The sequence below is a fragment of the Lepidochelys kempii genome, chromosome 27 (assembly GCF_965140265.1).
Source record: "Lepidochelys kempii isolate rLepKem1 chromosome 27, rLepKem1.hap2, whole genome shotgun sequence".
NCBI lineage: Eukaryota > Metazoa > Chordata > Testudines > Cheloniidae > Lepidochelys > Lepidochelys kempii.
In genome coordinates, this window is record NC_133282.1 from 14,248,888 (window position 1) to 14,272,620 (window position 23,733).

Genomic DNA, 23,733 nt, shown 5'->3' on the forward strand with positions numbered 1-23,733 from the left:
TAGGGGACGAGGTGGCCCCAGGTGGGAACCCATCAGCGTCAGGGGCATTGTGCTTGCTTGGCTCTAGGTGCGGGGGTGAATCCCTCCCACCCCCATGGTAGCTCAGCCTCTCCTGTCTCGCTGCCTTCCATCAGAAGGTCCCATGTTTAGCCATTACGGCCCCGCTCCCAGCTTTTGGTCCCTGCAGCCAGTGTTATGATCCTCCAAAGGGACAGGGGTTCCCACCCCGCGTCACCCCAAGCAGTGGAGGCCCTGGACGTTCAGGCCCTCGTGAGTCTGCCCCAGGGGGTTCCCGGCTCTGCCACGTGACCTCTACCCCCTCCTGCTTTTTGGCTGCGCTGGGAGGACCCAGAGGACAATCTTCCCCAGGTGGGGTGGGTGAGTCCAGTCAAGGCCAATGCCCAGGGACAGGGGCCGAGCCGCAGGGAAGAGATCCTTCTCGTGGCGGGAACCCACTGGCCCCACGGGGACTGGGGTGTGCGGGGGAGAAACCCCGCGATGAGCCGCCCGGGCGTGGGGAGTGGCGCTCTGCGGCAGGGGGAAGCCTCGGGGGGGGCTGCGCTGAGGCTGCTGGGCGAGTTGTGCAACATGCCGGCCTTTGTACGATTGCCCAACGTGTGCAGCTGCTCCTTTCCCACGCCCACCCCTCTCCCATCCGTCCATCACCCGCTCTTCCCCCGGGGGGTGAGCCTTGCCTTGGAAAGCCAGTGGAGCCAGCAGCAGCCAGATTCCGATCCTATGGCCCAATCGGGCCAGGCAGGGAGGGAGGGAAGCGTCAAACCACCCTCTCCCTGAGCAGCCGGGCTGGGTGGGTCTTGTTTTGGCCTGGAAGCTGAATCCAGGCAGCTCTGAGCCTGATCCCATGCTCTGCACTCCAGCTATATTTATTGAATGCCTAGATTATCAATTGGGCTGTGGAAGCTGATGGGTTGGGAAACATCCCTAGAAATCCCCCTCCCCCTTGCTTTTTCGTTAAACTGTTGATTTTTAAACCAGTTTATCCCGAAGGAAACTTTTTTCTCTCTCTCTCTTGATCCTACCCCCCCCCTTTTTCTTTTTTAAATGAAGTAGTTGTTTCATCTAATTGTTTTCCTAAATGTCGGCAGAACCCTCGAGCAAGTAAGACGGGCTCTTCTGCCAGTGCAAATGTAACTGTGGGGAGTGGAGGGTTGGGCTTCTGTCGGGAGATTGGGGGAGAGGTTTTAAGCTACGGCTACCTCTAGATCCAAAATTCTGGGGGCCAGATCCTCAGCTGGCATCTTGCAGCTCCCCTCCATTGAGTGCACTGATTGACGCCAGCCAAGAATCTGGCCTAGGGATTTTTCGCAGCTAATATCATGGTTTGGTCCATTATTAAAATGTGGGGTAATTTGCCAGATTCAGAGTGGAGTTTGGAGACCAAGAAGCCTCTAACTTCCAGAGTGTTTGGAGTTTGGAGGAAGTTCAGGCCCATCTCTGGGTATGAGCCGAGCTCTTTATTTTAGACTGTTTTATTAATTATTATTATTTTATTAATATTATTATTAATAAGGTGAAACCAGGCTTTGCCAGTTGGGGAGGATGGAAGCTTAGAGACTAAACTCATTTAATGTGCATCTTTGGTGGGCCAGTTGGCTGGCTGTCCCCAGTACTGGTCTCAAAAGCCAGTTGCTTGTCTCTGGTCCTATCTGGGCTGGGATCTGAACTGTGCTTGCTGCAGACAGGTTTTGTTAAAGGGCTGGGGAATTCTGAGACCTCTCATGGGTAGCTGAGGGCAAAGAGCCTAAATATGTTTCAAGTTTGAGTCTTGTTGGAACGACTCGCGAGGAAAGGCTGCAGGATTGGACCTCCATTCTCTAGCACCGTTTCCTTGACTGGTGTCAAGGACCTTTTCCCTCTCTGATGTCCATCCATGTGGCTGGCTTAGTCAGAGTCCCACCGTCTCTTCCAAAGGATAATTCCGATTTTTCAGATTCTTCTCCATTTGCATTTTTACCCTCTCAGGAAACGGACAACAAAAACAACTAGGACACCAAACTAATTCAGACCAAATGTCACAGGTGTAGAAATCAAGATTCATCCGCCACAAATAAAACCCTCCTATTAATTGACGGATTACCAGATAGAACAGAGGGCGGAAAAGATGGACGGCTGCCTCCCTGTGTGGGGAAAAAAAACAGGCCTGGTTTATCCCTGGTTTAACTTCAGAGATACAGCTGGCTCCTGATGTATTCAAATTTCCCTCCTTGTAAACTTCAGTGGAGATTTTTTTTTTAAATCCCTTTCTAGATGGAGGAAGAAATTGACAACTAGTTGTATTCACCACTGAAAATCCAAAACCTTCTAACCTTAACTAGAGTCTATCCCTGTCCATGCTGGTAACAAGGAGACTGTGCTAGATTCTTGCTAATAACTAGGCAAATTAGGTTGGTTATTTATGCAGCAAAACCAATGTGGGTTTAGATCCAGACTGTGTGTCCTACCCCCAGTATCAGGAGTTGGAGCTGGGAGAAGTAGGGTTTGCATCAATGATTCTAGTTTGGTCCATCTCTGGTAAACCAGAGCCCTGCTGAACTTTGAGCAAGTCTGTATGTGAATCCAAACTTTGCCTCTTAGGTCATGTCTATAAAAGGACATTCAGGAAAGTAGTTAATTCGGATTAATGAAAGGTGTGAATTTAAAGTGCATCAGTTAAACATGAATGAAGCTCAATCAAATTAATTCTGAATAAGGCCATCCACACAGAGGTTTAATGCAGTTGAACTAATCCACTTTAAAAGTTAATTCAGATTAGTTTTCCTGACTGTCCCAGTGTAGACAAATCCTCTGGGCTTGATCCATCTTCTAGTGAAGCTGATGAGAGTTGGGCTGGGTGACCTGACCACTTTGTTAGCAGTGACCACAGTTTAAACATGCTTATGGCTACAGGTTTCCATCCTGGAGCTGATGTGGGGCATCCCCTGGGAGCTCTGAAGCAGTGCTGTCTGATCTCTCCCTTCTGCACCCTACAAACAGGTCCTGAGAACACGAGGGTCTTTGGGAGTTGGGGTGGATTCCTTTGCATCTGGGCTCAGCTCGTCACATCTGGCCTGCCCCCTCCATCGATATTGGGCAAAATCGCTGTTCCCCTAATAGAATTGCTCCTGCCTGGTTTCTGCTGGTGAAGGCATTGGAGTGGCTGGGGGCGATCCCACTTTTTAAAGCAGATATCTGAATTGGTTCCTGGATCCAAAGAGCCACATATAGGATAGGTCCATGCCGGCCTTCTGCTGTCCCAGGGCAGCTGAACAGTTTGGAAGGGAAACCAGTGGAAGTAGGGGATTTAGGCAGCCACTCCGCCACCTCCTTCCCTGCAGCTAGAATGGCTCAGAACCCAGCCGCTCCCATCAGGCCTTTGATTTATGGGGCAATGAAGGCTGTAAAACTGGGTGGGGAGAGACTGCTCACTAGGTCGCCGCCTGCCACAGCCAGCCCAGCCTGCTGCAAGGTGGGGATTTCAGGAGGGGCTTGCCGGTGCTGTGCTCCAAAATTGGCTAGTCCAAGCGTCTCCTAGCCCACTGTCTCCCTGCAAGGGGGCTGCCCAGGTGAGGAACATACAGGCCTGAAATACCAAGCCAGCTGGGGTGGTGCCGTTGAACCTGGGCATAAGCTGATCCCCAGCTGGGTGGTCGTGGGGGAATTTCTGCTCCCCGGGGGAAGAGTATCCCGTAGGTAGATACAGCACAGGAGCATCTGACGGCAGACACTGCTGGAGGCGGGGTAGCAGAATAGATGGGCCTGCTGATCTGAACCACTGGGGGCAGGATGCTGGGCTGGTTGAGCATGTTGGTTTGATCCAGGGGATACCAAACTAGATGAGCATGTTTCTTTGATCCAGGAGATACCAGGCTACAGAGACTATTTGGCTTGATTCAGGGAGTGGGGATACCAGGCTAGATGGGCCACTAGTTATATCTGAAGTGGTAATGAGGTGGGGATACCGTATTGCAGGGATAGTCAATAGGTGGACCGCAGGTCAAATCCAGCCTCCGTCCAGATGCTTTTTGAATGGACCCCTGTTATTTACTTATTGTATTGTTTTGTTTGGTTATTGTCTCTGGAGTCTGGACCTTGACTAGACCTTGACCAGGAAATTTGGACCTTGACAAAAAAGAATTGACTACCTCTTTCTTATTGGATGGGTCCATTGGCCTGATCAGCGAGGCAGAGAGACTCAGATAGATGGGCTGTTGCGGATGGAGTTGGCTAGGAGATCTGGTGTGGCAGGGATACTGGGATAGATGAGCTATTGGCTAGATGTGATGTGGTCGAAAGATGGGGATCCTGTACTAACTGGTTCCATTGGTCTGATCAGGGAGGTGGGGCCCCTGGGCTAGATAGGTCATAGCCAGGTCCTGTGTGGGAGGAGATGAGACACCAGACCAGCTGGCTCATTGGTTCATTCCCATGTGGAGGTCCACACATAGGATACAAGGATGGAATTGGCAACAAATGACACTCCGCTGCCATGTACCTGCTCCTGGGAGGTGGCAGGAAGGTTTTGCTGACTTCCAATGTCTGATGTGGGGCATGGGAGACAGGAGAGGCTGCTGCCCAGCCCCCCATGGTCGGTTTTGGCTAGGGGAGCAGTTGGCTGCTAGTGACCCTGGGTACTGGGCTGCTTTCCTGTCATTTCCCGCCCCCCCAAGCTGTTACCATAGGAGCCCCACAGAGGAAACCATGTAGGATCCTTCGCTGCTATGAATCGACCTGGAGTGATGGTTTGTGTTTTGTACCATGTCAGGGTTCCCTCCCCACTCTGAACTCCAGGGGACAGATGTCGGGACCCACATGAAAGACACCCCCCCCCAAGTTTATATCTACGAGCTTAGGTTAAAAACTTCCCCAAGGCACAAATCCTTCCTTGTCCTTGGATGGGTACTGCTGCCAGCACTAAGTGAGTTAGACAAAAATTCAGGAAAAGGACCCCTTGGAGTTCCTGGTTCCCTATAATATCCCCCAAGTCCCTTCACCCTCTTTCCTGGGGTGGCTTGAGAATAATATACCAACCAAATAAGTAAACCAGATTCTTAAACAGAACTTTATTATAGAGGGGAAAAAAGTAAAAGAAGCACCTCTGTAAAATCAGGATGGAAGGTAACTTTACAGGGTAATCCGATTCAAAACTTTAAAGTTACAAAAAACAGGGATAAACCTCCCTCTTAGCACAGGGAAAATTCACAAGCTAAAACAAAAGATAATCTAATGCCTTTCCTTGCTTTACTTACAATTTTTGTAATCCTAGATCTTATTTCAGGCAGGGTTTTAAGAGATGGTTTTTCCTGCCCCTGGTCCCTCTCTGGCTCCAAGAGAGCCCACACAAAGAGACAAAGCAAAAACCTTCCCCCCCACAGATTTGAAAGTATCTTCTCCCCTTATTGGTCCTTTTGGTCAGGTGCCAACCAGGTTATTTGAGCTTCTTAACCCTTTACAGGTAAAGGAGGGATTTTATGCTACCCTTAGCTGAATGTTTATGACATACCATAATAAAGTTGTGTGTTTTCCACGTGCTGAGCTGTGGTCTCTATCTCTGCTGAGTTTGATACGCTTGTCGTGTCCCGCTTAAAGCGCCTGTAACAAAGACGGGGCTCCAAGCACTCAAATACCGCTTGCTCCCCAAGTAACTATTGTTCTGAACCCCTCACCCGTATTGTATTTTTAGGCTGTGAGCCATGTGGGTTTGCCCCCCCGCTCCTCCCAAGGAACATCATTGACTTCAGTGCGCCTTCCTGTGTGGATCTGCAAAACTACAGTGACAATGCCAACATGCTCCAGAAGGAGGGAAAAAGGGGAGCCCTTCTATTGCATATCCTTTGGGCCTGCTGTCAGAGGAGCAGGACTGGGGCCACTAAGCCAGGGGGTCTTCTCCAACCGCCCCGCTGTCTCCGGTGCTGTCCGCACCCAGTAGTAGCCACAGGCTGCCCCACCCTCGCCCTTCATCCCCTTTCAAGAAGGGACATGTCAGATGAGCACTCAGCCTTTCCCCACAGCTATTCCACACGGTTTGTCATCTGGCAGCGGTAGGAGGGATTGCTCACCATTGCCAAACAGGTCTGGCTTCATAGCCTGGGACGAGCATGATGAAAGGGGACGCTTCACATCCAAATGTCAGCCACTGAAATACTCCTTTGCTGCCATCAGCCACGCCTGGCAAATTGACTCAAGCAACTCCCTGCAGGCTGATTGGCTTTGATGGGCTCCCATTCATGTGGGTCAGCTTCTAGGCCTTACGGCCCTTTGTCTGATGTTCTTATCCATGGTTTCAGAGTAACAGCCGTGTTAGTCTGTATTCGCAAAAAGAAAAGGAGGACTTGTGGCACCTTAGAGACTAACCAATTTATTTGAGCATGAGCTTTCATGAGCTACAGCTCACTTCATCGGATGCATACCGTGGAAACTGCCATGGTATGCATCCGATGAAGTGAGCTGTAGCTCACAAAAGCTCATGCTCAAATAAATTGGTTAGTCTCTAAGGTGCCACAAGTACTCCTTTTCTTTTTGTTCTTATCCACGTTACCTTAGCATCCCCAGGCACTAACCAAAACTGGGATCCCGCTGCGCTGGGTCCTGTGCCGTCACATAGATGCAGTCTCTGCCCTAGAGAGCAGACAGAGGAAGGGGGGGAGGGAAACTGAGGCACAAAGGAAGGGACTAGCCCAAGGTCATACAGCAGTCAGTGGCAGAGCTGGGAACAGAGTCCAGGTTCTGTGCCCTATCCCTTTTACACCTTACTTTGGCAGAGAGCAACCTGGTCAGTTTGCCTTGGCTGTTTCCTAAAACCCTATTTAAAAAATCATCCACCAACTAGGTTTTAGCCCTAGCTGATGGTAAGAGACTCGCTTTCAGATACATCCAAGGAGTCCCAGTCAAACCCGTGACCACTTCTTGGTATGTTCTATCCCTGGCACCTGCCCTTCCTGTTTCTGCCTCCCTCAGACAGGAAGTTCAGAGACTGTTTTTTCCCTATAGGTTTGTACAGCACCACACACAATAGAACCCCAGTCATCTTAGTAGTTGTATTACAGTAACACCTAGTGGCCCCAACTGAGCTCAAGGCCCCATGGTGCTAGGCACTGTACAAACACGTAGTAGAGATAGTTCTTGCCCCAAAGAGTTTACAATCCACATAGACAAGAAGTGAGAAGCTTTATTATCCCCATTTCACAGGCAGGAAACTGAGGCACAGAACGAGAAAGTCTCAGATCCTCAAAAGTATTGAAAATCCTAACATACCTTTGAGGAGATGGGCCTAAGTGGCTGGGCCATTCTGTGTCAGAGCCCAGTACTGAACCAAGGTCTCCTGGGCCCATAGCCCTGAACAACCCTTTCTCTCAATAATCTGGATTGGGGCCTCCTATCAATGATAATCATCGTGTCTCTAGAAGAATGTCAGCCTCGCAAAGTTCAGTTTACCTTGGGCAAGTCCTGTCTGACAGCCACACAAAGTCCCTTTAGTGACCAGTCCCGCTTTTGGCACCCTCGGACCGAGACAATTTTGTGCATGGGCTGGCAAATTTTGGTGATGGTTTTGCCAGCCTGGAATAAATATTATTCTTGCTGAGCCCTAGTAACCATCTTGATTTTCATCCTGAAGGATCTCAATGTGCTTTAGACAGAGGGCTCGCTTTACCTGCCACTGAAATGCAGCCACTTCTGGGGTGGAATGCTGCAGCTGGTTTAACAGCGCACAGCAACACCATACTGCAATAACCAATTGAAATAGCAGGGGAGAATTTAAAGAGGTAGAATGTAATTACCCTGGGTGTAATTTGGCAAGAACAATGGGGTTACAATGCCCCACCTCCTATAAAAATGACAACGATTAGTGAAGTCCTTTGCTTTACGTCTGCTCCAAGAGAGACAGTTCCATGCGCAGCCAGAGACAGAAGCTATTATACAATGTAATTTTGGAAACATTTTTTCCCTCTCCTAGCCGAAGATTTCCAAATGTGAACGGGGAGGAGGAAGGGGGCGTCTGCGCCTGGAACGGCCTGCCTGGGCATGGCTCAGGAATTTCCTTGCTAGATCCCACTCTTTCTACTGCTGAGTCTTCTTCCCCTCGACTCTTCAGATGGGGGCTCTGGCCAGGACAGCTGGCCTCGCCAACCCCAGCAGCTGCAGCCCAGCCAAAGCCTGGGTGACTCCCAGAGTGCCCCTAGTCCCCATAAGATTGGGGAGAGGGGTAGAAGGAAGCAGGTCACCCACCCCCAGATGCCCTTTGACCTGGCAGGTCATGGACCCCCAGGGCAGATCTGGCTGACTCCTACATCTCTCTATCAGCCCATTGCAACATTAAAGATGCTTTGGATGAATCAGGACTGACCAATGTGTTGTGACCCCCAGAGAGTGCGGAGGTGGGAACCTGGGGCCCTGTCCCTGAACTGTAGATTGCAGCCCCCCTTCCCCTCATTACCCACAAGATGGGTCTGGAGGAGACCTGAGCAGAGATTGCACCATCTCTCCCCCACACACCCCTTCCCCAAGGCAGAACCACTCGGGGATCCCACAATTGGGCCCTGCGTGGGGCTAGGCCTGCTGCATTGACCTCAAAGGGGGCCAGCAATCAGGGAGCAGCCTTGTCTCCCGCTGCAGCCCTGGCAGGCGTTTCCGGCCTAGGACGCGGAGCTGATGCCGGAGGGAACCCGAGCCTGGCAGAACTGGTCCGCAAGCAGGGGACCCTGGGATGAAGCAACAGGAGCACGTGCAGGGAGTCGGCCAAGGAGCGAGTGACTCCAACTCTCCGGGGAGTGTCTCTCACTTTCTCCACCCTCTCTCCTCCTCGCCCTCTTGTTTGTCATCCTCTGGCCACTTTCCTGCCTTCCCTGGGCCCCGGTCAGGCCTGCAGTAGGAGGGCGCCGTTCCCATCCGGTCTCCAAGCGGACCTGGGAGGGATTTCACACAGAGTGTGTGTTACGAAGCAGGTGTCAGCCGGCTAGGAGGCGGGCGTGACAAGCGAGTGTAACTTGCACGCACTGATCTGGGGCGTGCATGACGCGTGCGACCGACCCCGGAGAGGTGTGCGGGGGAGCGAAAGGGGTGAGACAGGAAAAGCGAATGACACAAGGGAGTAAGAGAAAACAGGTCTCTCTGGCAGGTGCAACTGCCCTGACCTCGCAAAGGCAAAAGGAGGAGTTGATTGGAAAACAGATTTAAGCTAAGAGGGACCATCCCTGCCCTGTTAGCTGGGGACCCCCATTCAGTCCATGAGGGTGTTAGCTACGGGACCCCATTCAGTCCTAAACGGGGGTATTAGCTGGGGGACCCCCATTCAGTCCATGAGGGTGTTAGCTAGGGGACCCCATTCATTTCCCAAAGGGGGTGTTAGTTCGGGGACCCCCATTCAGTCCATGAGGGTGTTAGCTAGGGGACCCCATTCATTTCCCAAAGGGGGTGTTAGTTCGGGGACCCCCATTCAGTCCATGAGGGTGTTAGCTAGGGGACCCCATTCATTTCCCAAAGGGGGTGTTAGTTCGGGGACCCCCATTCAGTCCATGGGGAGTGTTAGGTAGGGGTCCCCCCGTATTCAGTCCATGGGGGGGTGTTAGGGGAATCCCAGCCAGTCCGTAGCCTGGGTTCCTCCGGAGCCGCGGGAGCGCCTGATCCGGGCCAGGAGGAGCAGGGCTGGCTCGGGTGCAAGGGCGCCTCCTAGCGGTGCGGTTAGCTCCAGCTCCGGGCCGGCCCAGCCCGGGGTGACGCCTGGTGTGTCCCTGGGTCAAGTCGCGCACGCGGAGAGCAGGAAACGGCGCTGCTCCCCCCAGCTCCCCGGGCCGGTGCTCAGCCCAGCTCCGCCCCGCTCCTGCCTTAGCAGCCTCCGGCCACAGGGCGCCGCCGCTGCCAGCTCCGAGCCGCGGAAGGTCCCGGCGGCGGGGGGCGCAGACCCCGGAGCGGAGGCAGGCTGGACAGGTGCGGAGACCCCCGTCCCAGGCCCGTGCAATGTAGGGGAGGGGGTGCGGGGAGACCCCCACCAGGCCCGTGCAATGCGGGCATGGGGGAGGGGGTGCGGGGAGACCCCCACAGGCCCGTGCAATGCGGGCGTGGGGGAGGGGGTGCGGGGAGACCCCCACAGGCCCGTGCAATGCGGGCATGGGGGAGGGGGTGCGGGGAGACCCCCACAGGCCCGTGCAATGCGGGCGTGGGGGAGGGGGTGCGGGGAGACCCCCCCCAGGCCCGTGCAATGTGGGGGAGGGGGTGCGGGGAGACCCCCCCCAGGCCCGTGTAATGTGGGGGAGGGGGTGCGGGGAGAACCCCCCCCCAGGCCCGTGCAATGTGGGCATGGGGGAGACCTCTAGGCCTGTCACCGTGCAATGTTGTGGGAGGTGCGGGGCGACCCCTAGGCCCGTGCAATTCGGGGCTGGGGGTCGGGAGTAAGAGAGAAAAGAAGCGGGGGGAGGGCTGCTGAGAGGGAGATACGGCTGAGCCGTGGGCATGCTGTGGCCAGTGGGCCCTGCTGTCCCTGGGCTTGGGTCTGGGTGGAGGGGGGTGCATCTCTGCTCTGACAGTTTAATCTCAAATGTTTTTAATCCCAGTCAAAATAGCCTTTGTTTTTTGGTCCCGGCTGGCCTGGATTCAGCCAGTCTGCCTGAGGGCCTCTCCCCTCCAGCCCCTGTTGGCAAAGGGCGGCCGGGGGGCAGCAGGGCTGTGATGGGGGTAGCTCCACGCAGGGGATCAAATCCCCTTTCGCAGCTGAGCGGGGGACAAGCTCGCTCGTCCGCAGGCCTGTTGGGCTGAGCTCCTGGGCCGAGCTCCTGGGCCCCCCGTCACTGGGAGCTGGGATGTTTTGTGCCTCCCTCACGTCTGCAGCAGGGACCCCGAACCTTCCTTCTAATCCTCAGCCCGTGTTTCCTTTCCAGCGCTGTGGAGGAATAAGCTGCCCAGGCCTCTCCCCTGGGTTCAGCTCCTCTGACCACAGGAGCCCCGGGCCCTAGGTCCCGGAGGGGGGTGTTGGCCGGACTCGGTGTCCAGTTGCGAGTGAGTTCCGCAGCTGGGGGTGTCTACAGTCGGATGTTGTGGCACCCGTGGGGCTGGAGGGGGGTGACCCAGCTCATGGGGACATGACGTCATCCGGGGCAGGAGAAGTCCCCAGCCGCCCTGAGCGCGGCTGGCCTGTTCACGGGCGCTCACCCGCCCTGGGCCCGCGCATCACGGCTTAATTGTTGGCCGCAGCGGGTGGCTTTGGAATCAGTGCGAGGCGGCTGGGTGGGTGAACAGGGTAGGGGGATGCCCTGGGACTCCTCTGTGACAGGTGCTGATGGCTCCTAGCTGCTGGCCTGCTCCAGCGCGGGGCAGGGAGACCCACTTGAGAAATGGCTGAGACGGGGTGACCCCGACTCACCTTGTCTCTTCCTCTTCCTAGCTAGGATGGCTGAGCAGGACCGCCCTGCGCCCTCCTCCTGCGACTGCTTCGTCGCCCTCCCTCCCGCCACCGCCTCCCGGGCCGTGATCTTTGGCAAAAATTCAGACCGGCCTAGAGATGAGGTCCAGGAAGTCGTCTATCTCCCTGCTGCAACCTATGCCAGGGGGGCAAAGCTCAAGGTGAGAGGACCATGTGCCAGAGTTGGGGGCAGAGTTTGGGACCCAGTTTTGGGTGGAAAAGACGGGGATCTGAGCCCCTGTATTAAGGAGAGGGAGTCTCCTTTCTTGAAGGTCCACAACCCAGTCGTCTGTGCTTTCTTCCCCCTGCCCTGCTTCTAGTGTACGTACATAGAGGTCGAGCAGGCAGAGAGGACCCATGCGGTGATCCTGAGCCGCCCCGCCTGGCTGTGGGGCGCTGAGATGGGAGCCAATGAGCATGGCGTCTGCATTGGGAATGAAGGGGTGTGGACCAAGGAGCCTGTTGGGGAGGAGGAGGCCCTGCTGGGCATGGACTTGGTCAGGTGAGAGTTGCCGGGCGGGCGTGGGAGACGGGTGCTATGTCGTGTCGCCGCCCCCCTGATCAGCTGGACGTGTTGAGTCCAACCCCCTCTGTTGGGCTGTGATCTGATATTTTGAGCTGCCCGGCTCAGTCCTGGGGCAGCTGCCTGCTGCCCACGCTTGTTTGCCTCCCTCTCACACCCCCGCAATTCTCTGGATGTGCTGGGGGGATCCTCTGGGCTTGTGCCTGGAGAGGGGCAGAGCGCAGATCCATGGCTCCCCCCCCAAACCCCCTCTTCAAAGCTGCTCTGTTTGCCGCAGGCTGGGTTTGGAGCGGGGCAGCTCAGCTCACGAAGCCCTGCAGGCCATCACGGCTTTGCTGGAGTGCTACGGCCAGGGCGGCAGCTGCAAGGAGGAGCCGACCCCTTTCATTTATCACAACACCTTCCTGCTGGCGGACCGGAGCGAAGCCTGGGTGCTGGAGACAGCCGGCCGGTACTGGGCAGCCCAGAGGATCCGAGGTGAGCAATGTGAATACCCGGGGAGGCAGAAGTCCTGGATATACTGGAAGTGGGGCGTCAGGGAGCTCTGTTCCTGCAGTCCCAGCTTGTCCCAGCAGGAGGTGCTGTGGGGGAGCTGTTAATCCAGCCTCAGCAGGGATAGTGTTTGCACAGGGATGGATGGAAGAAAAGTTCTACTGGGAGACGATCTGGGGTATAGGGGCCTGGACAGCTCAGATAAATGTGGGGCCTTTCACCTCTTGCCGATCAGTCCTAGTCCAGCTGAGGCTGCTGGTTACCAAACTTTGTTCCTATCTGCAGCTGCTTTGGCGGCCTGTGTGATGAGTTTGGTGGGTCTCAACCCAGTTCGCCTCACAGCCACCTCCAGCCCATTTGTTTGTGATGCCAGCAAAAAGGCCAAGGATTGAGCGGGCCGTGGCGGCGACGTGACTCTTGTTTTATTCTCACGCCTCGAGAGGTGTCTCTCTGGGTCGGGGGGTTTCCTGGATGGTTGCCCTACTCCTGCCTGTTCTGATGGGTGGATAGAGGTGTCAGGTCTTGGGAAGGGCCCTGGGCTGGGAGCCCTCATGGCTACTGTCCCACCAGTATAGCTCCCTCTTCACCAAAGCCACGTCTTGTTGCAGAAGGGACCCGGAATATCTCCAACCAGCTGAGCATCGGCACGGATATCACCGCCGAGCATGCGGGGCTGAGGCGCCATGCCCAGAGCCAGGGCTGGTGGAGCGGGGACGGGGAGTTCAGCTTCAGCAAGGTCTTCTCTCTGACCCACCAGCCCGTGCGGATGGAGGCGGCCAAGGCCCGGTTCTGCGCTGGCAAGAAGCTGCTGCAGCAGCATGCAGGTGGGTGCGGGGGGTGGGGCTGTGCCAACGTGGTGCCTCAACCCGGTACCATCCACGGGAAGGATCGAAGCCGGTCTCCTGGTGCTCAGTGTCTCCCTGCCCAATGGGATGGGAGCAGCTGGTTGGCAGCGGAAGCACCTAGCAATCAGGAGAGGCAGGGTCCTGGGTCATCCAGACTCTGGGTCATCCAGCAACCACTTGGTGTCATCTCATTGGCCACAAATATGGTGACCTGACCTGCTGCTGGTTGATGGGAAGCATGAACCACCCAGTGGTTACTTGCCCATTGATCTTCCATCTCTTCCCCCCTGGTGTTGCTAGGCCGCATCACGGTGGAGACCATCATGGACATCCTGCGGGACAAGGCCAGTGGGATCTGCGTGGACTCGGAGGGCTTCTGCACCACGGGGAGCATGGTGTCCATCCTCCCCCAGGACCCCGCCTTGCCCTGCGTGCATTTCTTCACAGCCACGCCCGACCCCTCCAGGTTAGTACCAGTGCTGCCCAAGGGGCCCGCTGTGCTTGGAAAGCCCCTGGCTCCGGGCTGTCGGAGGAGGCTAGGAGAAGACAGTGTGTGAAAATTAAACAGACCCGTTGTGTCTAAGGTGCTGAGGGTTCTCAACCATCAGCAACTTCCCCGAGGATGCTTGGCCCGTGGCAGGATCGGGCCCTCTGTTTGCACATTAACGTCATGAGAGCCTTTGAACCAGGAGCCCTTTCCATCCTGTTTAGCCCTTTGCCCGGCAGCAACGAAACCGTCTGCTGAGTGCCCGTTGCAGATGTCCGAGGGGGATCCCGGGCGGAGACTGACCTGGGATTGTTTCAATGAGAAGCCAGGGCTCCACCCTAAGAGTGCTCAGTGCATGGGAAGTCACTGGGAGCTCAGGGATAGAGACTTAAATGGGGAACCCGACAGCGTCCCAGCCGAGTCATCTACGCTACCCTACTAGCATCCGGCCCCATTTCCCCGGGGCGCCCCCAGCTCAGCTGCAGAGCAGACTTTTGGCTCAACCCTGGCAGTGCTACTGTCCTGCTGTTCACTTCCCCTGTGGGCATGAGCTGCTCAGGAGGCAGATCCCTGGCAACCTCTGCCCGAAACCCACTTTGCCGGGGAACGTCTCAGCAAGGATGTTGTGGGGCTGCAGAGACACCCCTAACAGTCTCTGCTCCCGTCTCCTGCCCGGGCAGGTCCGTATTCAAGCCCTTCATCTTCGTCGCCAACGTGACTCCAGTCCTAAAGGCAATGTCTCCGAGCTTTGGTGACAAGGACCCCGTCCAGAAGGTCCCTCGATTCCAGAGCAGAGTTGATCGGAGACATGAGCTCTACCAGGCACATCAGGCAGCACTGGGTCTCGTGGAGACTAGCCAGGTAACTGAGTGCCCTGGGCTCGTACCCTGGGGTTCTGCTTCCCTCTCAAATGCTGAGCGAGGCTCCTGATGGCCTCGCCTGGTGCTAACTGCCCATCACCCCAGCCCTGGGAGGGTTCTCTCTTGGGAGCCAGTTGGGCTGCAGAGCTCCCAGCAGTACAGTGGGAGGACTGGGGTTGGGTTGTCTGAGATCAGCAGGGTGTTTCTGGGAGGTGGAGTGGATGGAATTAGACTTTGGACTCACTCAGGATCTACACCATCCCCATGAGCAGTGGCTTAGGCTGTATGTGTCTCTTACATCTCTCTCTTCTCCACTGACCCTGTCCAACAGGAGCAAGGCCAGAAGCTCCAGCAAACCATGCAGGATCTGGAGAGGCAGGGCCTGGAGGCCATGAAGGAAATCCTGGCCGGCGGTATCACTCTTGACCCAGAGGAGCTGGCTGACCTCTTGTTTGACTGTGTGGACACAGAAATCAAGTTCTACAAATAAGCCCGAGGCAGGTGGGTTTCAGGGTGGGTGGGTAGGGGAAGGAGAAAGATGCTGCAGAGTTCATAGATTGTGGGCTGCACCCCTCTGGGCTCTATTGGGGGGACCCCTCTATTTTGCCTGGTGCTCCCTGACTGCAGGTCCATTTTGGGGTATTGTCTGCACTGGCTCCCCCCTTGCCTCTGTGCTCATTAACATCCCTGTCCTAGACAGAGCCGCTCTGGGCTGTGGCCTGGAATGAAATGGAGCAAAGGCTCATGGGAAACAGTGTGGCATTGCCCCATGGCCCAGTATCCACGTGAAAGGCACAACGTTGTGGTCTAATACCTGTCCCTAAGGGCAGGGTCTGTGTGCCATGGGCTGGGAGAGTGTCAGCCTGGAACAGCTCCATTTATTTATGGGATCGGGGAAGCACGTCACAGAGGGGTTACATTGATCAGTCACTGGGATCTCGATGGTCTCCTCTTGGGAACCTGAAGCTCCTTCATCCTTAACAGAGATATATGGCCAGTAGAGACTACAGGGTCCACCATGCAACAGAACTGGGTTGCTCAAAGCAAGGCAGAGCATTGCATTCTGGGACTTGGGGTCTTCTTATGCTCATAAAAAGGAGAATAGGTGGGGCTGAGCCATGGTCACCTTGCGGCCACCCCCAGCCGCTGATGAAAGGACACCCTTCCTCTTGGTTTGTTTCAGAGCCTTGCCTGGCCTACCCTGTCTGGAGGTTGCTTGCTTCTCTCCCCTGCTTTCCTTTCAGCATGGAGCATTTCAAAGGAACAGGAGAACCTTAATTCCTGCTGCTGCTGCCCCATCTGCTCCAATCCTGATTCTTAACCTCACATCCGATCGCTGCCATTCTCTCCGGCTGCGTTAACTGGACTGGAAGTGGCTTTGCACCACCGGGATTATTGCTCTGGCATGGTGCCCTTTCTGGACCCTCCGCCTGGCATTTCCCAGCCTGTAGCTGTGGACAGCCCTCCCCTGGAATGGGCGCCTGCCACTCCTTTCAACTTGCATGAGTTGTCACTCCCATGAAGAGTCCGGAGCTTCAGTAGCTTGAACAGGCCAGCTGTCCTGAGCCAGACTCCGTGGGACTGGGAAGGGGAGAGCCTCAGCTAGCTAGATGGAGCTGAATGTGGTGGCTGGGTTACCAGGGCCCACCTTGCTTCTTCCTAAGAGGAAACACTGCCTAATGGTTAGAGCATAGGACAGCTGGGTTCTCTCAGACTCACCTAGGGACCTCGTTCGGGTCACTTTCCCCTTCCGTAGCAGGGGGATGATCCCCACCTATCTGGCCTGTACAGAGCTGGGATGCTGTGCAGGGCTAACCCCACCCCCGCCAGGGAGCGCAGGACAGAAGCCCCCAGGCAGACAGACTGAGGTGGAATAAAGAGGTTTTACATTTCAATCGCAAACGCCACTGTGCTGTTTTGTCGGGGCCGGCGCGGTCAGTCCCCCGTGCGCCTTTGCAGCGGGGGCTGGCTGGGCATCAGTCATTTCTTTGTTGCTCTGGCTGCAGTTTTAACCGTGGTGGAAGCTTCCCCTTTCAGGGGCTTGAGGCGGGCCCTGCTCCCGTGCTTGCTCTGCCCGCCAGTGCGTGGGGTGCCAGACCTCGTAGAGCCTCCTGACTTGGGTTTGGGGTGCGGCTCAAGCAGCCCAGGGGCTGGCGATCTCCCTCCTGCAGCTCCCTCCTCCGCTGGGCTAGGTGCCAGGCGGCCCTCCCGGCTTCCTGGGCACAGATGTCCTGGTGGCTGCATCAGTCTCTGGCGCTCTGTGAGCTCCTCCAGCCGGGCCTGGTGTTCACTCAGCGCCTCCTGTCTCCTCCTCTGTGAGCGGCCAGCCAGCTCCTGGTGGAGACCCATAAAGAACTCTGCGCAGGGGAGAGGGGGAAAAGTTAGAGCAAATCCCCCTCTGCAGCCAGGAGACCAGCATGTGGGGCAGGCTCATTAAACTGGCTCCTGTCTGTTACGGCACAGCATGCCCCTGGTGGTGACAGGGGACCATGGTGTGTCTAGCCCTCAGCTAGGATCCTGCAAAGTGCTGCAGAGCGGAGGGGTTTTCCCCATCTTTGGAAGGTGAGGACTGTCAGATCAGCCCCTTTCACCAGCACCGATATTCACGCACACAGCCCAACCCTGTTGTCATGTCTGTGCAAATCCAGGGGCAGGTGACTTCATCTGGATTTACCCATGTGTACCAAGAGCAGAATCCGGTCATGGCTGACAGCAGCAGCTTGATCACCTTTGTCTGCACAGAAAGGACCAGTCAGCTCAGGGACATCATCATCTTCCTCAGAGTCACTGTCATCAGAAGCTCCCTCCTCTTCCTCCTCCTCCGTTGGGTCAGGGTCCCTCCAGCTGGGGATAAGCTGGGTGTCCAACTTCATGAGATGGGGCAAGGCCCCGAGCAACAACTCTCTGGAAAGGCCAAAACAATATTGTGCCTTCCATCCCCGAGGATCCCACAGTGCTTTGACCACACCCACACACTGGCTCATGCGAAGCGTTGCTGCAATGCAGCTACCTCTGGGGTGGAACACAGCAGCGAACAGGGATAACTCCATATAACAGGTTTGGGCAGAAAGTGACCATTCTGCTATCCAGTTGAAATTGCAGATGGGGGAAGAATTGAGGGAGGCCAAAGGGAATGACTCAAGTTGGCATTTAGGGAGGACACCCGTTTAACATCCTGGGCTCCTGCAAAATAGGCCGTGGGGTCTTTAGTGACCTGGAGAGGGTAAGATGGAGATATAGCCCCACCCCCGCACCACCATGAGGCACTGGGTCAGAACTCACAGGGGAAATAATGTGCCACCACTGGGTGCGGGGGAGCCTTTAAAGATCTCAACTTGCTGGAAGGCAGAGCAGCAGACGAGTGCAGGTGGTGCAAACCAAACAAAAGAGAGGAGGGTTAACTCAGACAAGCATAACCCGGGGCTGTAAATATAAATGCCGGGCAGGGTGAGGCCAGGGTCAAACGACCTCAGAGCCCAGGGCAGGAAGAGACTATTTGCATTTTGATAGAAACACAAAAATCACACAACAATAAGCCAACAGAAAACAACTCATGGAAGCTCGCCAACTGTCACCACTCAATCCCTGGGCTTGTTCACTATCTCCCTTGCCCCTACATCTCGGTATAGGGGGAGCCCTTTGGGGGCACAGTCTTGCCCTCAACTCGGGGCACAGTGGCCCACATGCTCCAAGGTATTTAGGCTCCAGACTTCCACTGATTTCAGTGGCAGTTTGGAGCCTAAATAGCTTAGTGGATCTGGGCCTATCTAAATAACCCCACTCCTTGTGATGCTTAAGTGTATCCTTAGAGGGTCTCCCGTTGAAGGTATACAGCTAGCCTGACCCTGTTTAGCAATCCCCAGCTTGCACTGGAGACCGTTATATAAGAGAAGCAGGATTAGGTGCTTGGGTCCAGATCCTCAAAGGTATTTAGATGCCTAACTCCCACTGGGGTTATCTTTGAGGAGCTGGGCTTTAGTTCTCACCCATGAGACTCAAAGGAGGGGAGATTTCGCACACTCGCTCTCACCTGTAGCCATTTTGGCTGGTGCATCTGTTTCCTGAAAAGTTCAGGATGCGGAGGCTCCAGGGCAGCTCATCTGCACAGACCAAAGGGAAGAAAGAAGGTGAGGTAGCAAATCTGAGCTCTAGCTGCTAAGTAAGCGGATGAGCTGTTAGGTTGCAGGTCCAATGAAACCCTCCACCCCTCTCTGCTCTGGAGCTCTCTGAAGCCTCACAATACCCCTTGGAGGTAGGGGAATATCAATCCCCTTTCACCACGGGGGAAACTGGGGCACAGCGGTGACTTTCTCAAAAATCACACAGCCATTGTGTGATAGAACCCAGGAGTCCTGATTCCCAGTATCCTGCTACTACATTGTTAAGCTTTAAAAACCCAGGTTCCCTTGCTCAGTTCTCCCTGCCACAAACTAGAGGCCAATCTGCACGTGCTTTTCCCACATCGGTGCATATTACTAGAGGCCTGCTTAGGACAGAAGAGATACATTGTAGGAGAGCATTTCTGCCCAGAGAGTGTTTCATTCCACACTTTACCCTGGGAACACCCCGATGGATTTGTCATTAATCTGCGTGTAGCTTTGTTTTTGAAAAGCGGAGCGCATGGGAAATGGCTACTGTGCCTAAGAGTTAGACAGCCACACTACCGGCCATGGCCGTCTCTTATCCGCTTCCTGCCCAAATGAAACTGAAAAGAAACTTTAAGCTCGCTCTGATTCAGCAAAGTACGTGCTCAGGTTCGTTGAAGTCAATGGGACTGAAAAACACATGCGTTGGTGCTCTGCTGAGTCAGAGCTTTAACAGGACACAAAATGTAAACGAGGCCCTGGAGTTCATGGGAAAATGTGACGGCCTATTGGGCTGTAGCTTAGAAACCTGGCCAAGGTTAGTCAACGTCATAGGACTGTTGGAACGTGATGTGGCATGTAAGCTGGATTCACAACAGCATAAAGAATTCCTTCCCTCGAACACACACTTCTTGCTTTTTAAAGAAGCTGCTCTTTTGGCAGGAGACACACGTGCGGCATGTGCTATTCCCATGTCGGTGCGGTATCTCCGCTCGTGGTGTTGCCATGTGTGGTCGTAGTTTATTCCTGCTTTGGCATCCTTGGCTGGACAAGGCTAGGGACGTGCCCAGTTATCAATAACGGCAACATTCCACGAGGGGTCCACCCTCGAAGCGTGTTAAGAGCAATGAGGAATAAGCAGGAGGAGGCACGGAAGAGCAGCCAACTGCGTGTGTCTGAGCCTGTCCAACGGAGGCTGCTGCCTGCACCGCTCCTACCAGGGTCCAGTGTCTCGATCCGGTTCTGCGACAGGTCCAGGAACTGCAGGTCCTGGAGGTCCTGGAGGTTCTCCACTGCACGGATGCGGTTTCCAGCCAGCGAGAGGAACCTGCAGGGCGGGAGGAGTGGGGGTGGAAGAAGCTGTGTCAGTGAATGCAAAGGGGAACCACAGAGGCTGGGGACTTCCGCAGCGGGGACTATATCTGATCAAACCTGCATTGTGCTCTTGTGCGAAGCGAGATGGAGCTTGTGCTGATCTCAAAGGACCTGCTCCAATTCCCGCTGAAGTCAATGGCAAAACTGCCATTGCCTTCGGTGGGAATGAAAGGAGGTCAAAGGGCAGATACAGTCGTGTCTCTAAAGCAGAAGCATTTAGTTGGGATGCGTGCCTGAAAAGTTAAAACCAAAGGTCAAAGTCCTGTGTGCCACAGAACCGGGGCCAAGTTCTTAGGGTTAAACTGCCATGAGGCTGCTGATGTCACTAACTACACCCAATCCTCACTCCTCCCTGAGGAAAAGCCGGTGTTTTCCTCTGATTGCCGTGCCTGCGTTTGGGAAATTCACCCCCCACTAAAACTGCAGTGCAACAGCTGCTGTTTATACACGCTCTCTGTACAGCTAATCATGTCATTAAGAGCCCTACTTACCGGAGGTTGGGAAGGCAGCTGAGATTCTCAATGGTCTCAATTTGGTTCTGAAAAATGAAAGGATTTCTTGACTAAATGAAGACGAACAATGGCACTTCATATGTTCACAGTGCTGAACAAATATTAACTAGCCCTCGGGGCTTCCCGGGCAGTTAGCTGGGCAAGTATTATTTTACAGATGAGGGAAACTGAGGTAGCGAGAGACTTGTCCAAGGTCACAAAACAAATAAGGGGCAAGGCTGAGATTATAACGCAGAACTCCCCAAGTCTTAGTCCTGCGCTGGCTGTTCCACAGGGAACAGTTCCAAAAGGATCTCAGATTTATAAGGGTCAGGGGTGGGGGGAATAGAAAGGAAAGAATAACTTGCCAAAAAATCAGACCATGGGAGCAGACTCTCCAGTCAGGACGATAAGGTGTGAAACACACATGTGGGGTGGCCGAGTGTTAATCAGGTTAGATTTGCCCAGCTTCCCAAACAAGGAACCTTTACATAGGGATCACTCAGCTCCTGCAAGCCTTTACGAACATGTGCGGCTTTCCTCAGGGAGGTAGCTCAGCTGAGTTCCATAAGACACGTGGAAGAGTTTCAGGTGCAGATTTGCAGGATCACAGTCTAAGGGTATGTCTACACCTAAACGGCCACAGCAGCACAGCAGCTGATCGTTGTAGTGTTTCAGTGTAGATACTCCCACGCTCCACCTCCCCGAGAGGAAGCTAGGTTGATAGAAGAATTCTTCCGTCGACCTAGCACTGTCTACACCAGGGATTAGGTTGGCATAGCTACATCTCACAAGGGGTTGATTTCTCGCAGCTCTGAGAGATGAAGCTATAGCGATGTAAGTTACCAGTGCAAACCAGCCCCAAGACCCCAATCCTGCAATCAGAGCTGCACAAATGGACCCCAAAATCAATGGGCTCTGTAACGGGGCAGCATGCAGGGATCCCATTGCAGGTATGGGGCCTGTACATGTACATGACCTTAGCCAGATTTGCCAGATGGCTGAAGGCAGAGCACCACTCTGTTATTTATTAATCCAAAGGGAGCTCTTTTAAAGGTCAAAGACTGTAAGATTTTTAAAAGCTGAAATGTTCTTATTATCAGTGTAACTTAGATGGTTAAATTCCTGATTCTTCTTCCGTAGTTTAGATAATCAAGAGCAAAAGAATTAAAGATCAGATTTGCTTTTCGTTGGTTTTAAGTCATTTGTTTATTTTTTGTGATCACTTGTCTCTCAGAGTGGAAGGCCCCTAGTCATTGTGACTTTTGTTAATTGTGTCTGTCTGGATGTATTCACTTCTGGCTTTCAAGCCCTGACACAAGGCTGTGATGGTTAGGTGGCCGTTGCTATAGGGAAATGTTTAAATCAAAACACAAAACCGTGTTCAGTGATTTTTTTTAAATATTTCATAAACTTTTCTATTAATAGTACATATTTAAAAAAATAAAGTCTGGGCCTAACACACTTGCCATTGTCTCTGTTCTCACCCTCGGGGTGTCCCTCCCCAACACACAGCATTCTCGAGCAATTGCTTGCCAAAGGAAAGAGTCTGATCTTATTTCAAAGCCAAACTATGTTCTTGCTTACAGTGGAATTTACTGTGATGTGCAAAGAGAGTTTGGCTGCTGTGAAAAACCAGAGCTGATCTCCAGGGGGTGCTTTCTCCCAGCCTGAGAGACAGATCAGGTTAAAGAGCATGCTAAGTGCTTTACCTGTTGCAGGTAGAGACTGCGGACCTCTCTCAGACCCTGCAGGTTGCTGATAGCGCAAATGTTCTCCCTGTCCAAGCGGATGGTGAGCAGAGACGCCAAGGCCTTGGATCTATGGAGAAAGGCGTTCAGAACAATTCTGTATAGCCAAATTGCGGGTGTTGCTGGACTCCAAGAGCAAAGGCGATCCTTCTGAGAGCTCCTTCACAATGAAGGATCGCAGACTGCTGGGAGAGCAATGTTCAGTTCCCTGTAATAAAGCTACAACTTTATTTTAACCTGCTGGGTCGTGGCAGGAGCATAGCAACCGGATGCGCTTAGTAATTAGGGTGATCTCCCATTACTGTGTGTGTCTCAAGTCACTACCTCCGTGCCTCTGTTTCCCCATCTGTAAAATGGGGATAATAATGCTGACATCCTTTGAAAAATCCTTTGCAACCTACTGATGAAAAGTGCTATGTAAAAGCTAGGGAGTATCATTCCATCTCCCTTCCCATCTGCTAGGTTCTAGGGTGCCCACCCATCCCCCATTCCAAGGGACTTCCCTTCTTTGATCCCTCACATCCCATTTCAGCAGCGATCAGACACTCACATGCTCTCTGGGGTCTCTTTTTCTGCGGGGCAGGACAGGTTCCTCCGGGCGATGAGAGAGTTGGTGATGCTCCTCCCTTCCCCTGCCGGGCTCTGCTGAAGGTCTGGAAGCAAACACAGGGATCCACATTCCCTTGGGGTCCCTGATCCTGCTCTCAGCAATGTCAATTGGAGTTTGGCCTTGGACTGCATTGGGAGCAGCCCTTGGTTAAACACGGTGAAAAACTCCTGACCGTGCTATATATGGCGGGGGGCGGGTCCACCCTGACACCCCCCCATCTGCACCCCTGCATGCAACCTTCTCTCACCCACAGCCCCTCCAGGGCAACGGTGCTCTGCTGCAGTGGGAGATCCCATTGCACGGGCCACTCACCCCTGGGCCTGGCCTCTGGTGGGTTCGCCAGCCTGAAGAGGGAGGGGACACGTGGCCCCTGTACCCCAGTCCCCACCTCAGCAGGCCACAGTCATAGAAATGGGGATGGGGAGGGGAGGCGCTGCTCAGGGTCACTCTGCTGCTCTGTGTGACAGCAGGGCTGTGGGGACAGGGCCCGAGACAGGTGCCACCAGGAAGGGGCTGGGGAGTAGAGCCTGGCCTGGGGGGGATCCCGGGAAGGGGCGGGGGGCAGAGCCTGGGCCAGGGGGGGATCCCCGGGAAGGGGCGGGGGGGGGCAGAGCCTGGGCCGGGGGGGATCCCCGGGAAGGGGCGGGGGGGGGCAGAGCCTGGGCCGGGGGGATCCCGGGAAGGGGCAGGGGGGGCAGAGCCTGGGCCGGGGGGATCCCGGGAAGGGGCAGGGGGGGCAGAGCCTGGGCCGGGGGGGGATCCCCGGGAAGGGGCGGGGGGGGCAGAGCCTGGGCTGGGGGGGATCCCAGGAAGGGGCGGGGGGGGC

General features: G+C 54.7%; 2 protein-coding genes across 9 annotated transcripts; one reads left to right on the top strand and one right to left on the bottom strand.

Moving 5' to 3' along the window:
* The first annotated feature begins 8,950 nt into the window (after nucleotides 1-8,950).
* Nucleotides 8,951-16,491, top strand: SCRN2 (secernin 2). 7 transcript variants are annotated; one of them, XM_073325706.1, is made up of 10 exons: nucleotides 9,652-9,921; nucleotides 10,869-10,986; nucleotides 11,372-11,550; nucleotides 11,710-11,891; nucleotides 12,190-12,389; nucleotides 13,013-13,228; nucleotides 13,550-13,715; nucleotides 14,417-14,597; nucleotides 14,928-15,097; nucleotides 15,841-16,491. In XM_073325706.1, exons 3-9 carry the CDS (start codon nucleotides 11,377-11,379, stop codon nucleotides 15,084-15,086), a joined length of 1,278 nt encoding a protein of 425 aa, XP_073181807.1. In that variant the 5' UTR covers nucleotides 9,652-9,921; nucleotides 10,869-10,986; nucleotides 11,372-11,376; the 3' UTR covers nucleotides 15,087-15,097; nucleotides 15,841-16,491. The 7 variants fall into 7 exon arrangements, with proteins under 7 accessions (XP_073181804.1, XP_073181807.1, XP_073181806.1 ...); XM_073325705.1 differs by having other exon boundaries at nucleotides 14,928-15,093; nucleotides 15,780-16,491; XM_073325702.1 differs by having other exon boundaries at nucleotides 11,376-11,550; nucleotides 15,780-16,491.
* LRRC46 (leucine rich repeat containing 46) lies at nucleotides 16,461-23,231 on the bottom strand. 2 transcript variants are annotated; one of them, XM_073325707.1, is made up of 8 exons: nucleotides 23,155-23,231; nucleotides 22,848-22,950; nucleotides 22,259-22,367; nucleotides 20,547-20,593; nucleotides 19,899-20,008; nucleotides 18,627-18,696; nucleotides 17,325-17,500; nucleotides 16,461-16,953 (listed from the first exon to the last, which is right to left on the bottom strand). In XM_073325707.1, exons 1-8 carry the CDS (start codon nucleotides 23,201-23,203, stop codon nucleotides 16,577-16,579), a joined length of 1,041 nt encoding a protein of 346 aa, XP_073181808.1. In that variant the 5' UTR covers nucleotides 23,204-23,231; the 3' UTR covers nucleotides 16,461-16,576. The 2 variants fall into 2 exon arrangements, with proteins under 2 accessions (XP_073181808.1, XP_073181809.1); XM_073325708.1 differs by lacking the exon at nucleotides 17,325-17,500 and having other exon boundaries at nucleotides 16,789-16,953.
* Between the last annotated feature and the right edge of the window lie 502 nt (nucleotides 23,232-23,733).

Excerpts from the sequence above, each read along its gene's own strand:
- LRRC46 (XM_073325707.1), bottom strand. The coding sequence starts at position 23,203 with ATGGGATCTCCCACTGCAGCAGAGCACCGTTGCCCTGGAGGGGCTGTG. Across the intron at positions 18,697-19,898 it reads GATCGAGACACTGGACCCTG|ATGAGCTGCCCTGGAGCCTC; the intron begins GTAGGAGCGGTG and ends TGGTCTGTGCAG. Across the intron at positions 17,501-18,626 it reads ACCAGCCAAAATGGCTACAG|AGAGTTGTTGCTCGGGGCCT; the intron begins GTGAGAGCGAGT and ends TGGCCTTTCCAG.
- SCRN2 (XM_073325703.1), top strand. The coding sequence starts at position 11,377 with ATGGCTGAGCAGGACCGCCCTGCGCCCTCCTCCTGCGACTGCTTCGTC. Across the intron at positions 13,229-13,549 it reads GCTGCTGCAGCAGCATGCAG|GCCGCATCACGGTGGAGACC; the intron begins GTGGGTGCGGGG and ends TGGTGTTGCTAG. Across the intron at positions 14,598-14,927 it reads GTCTCGTGGAGACTAGCCAG|GAGCAAGGCCAGAAGCTCCA; the intron begins GTAACTGAGTGC and ends CCTGTCCAACAG.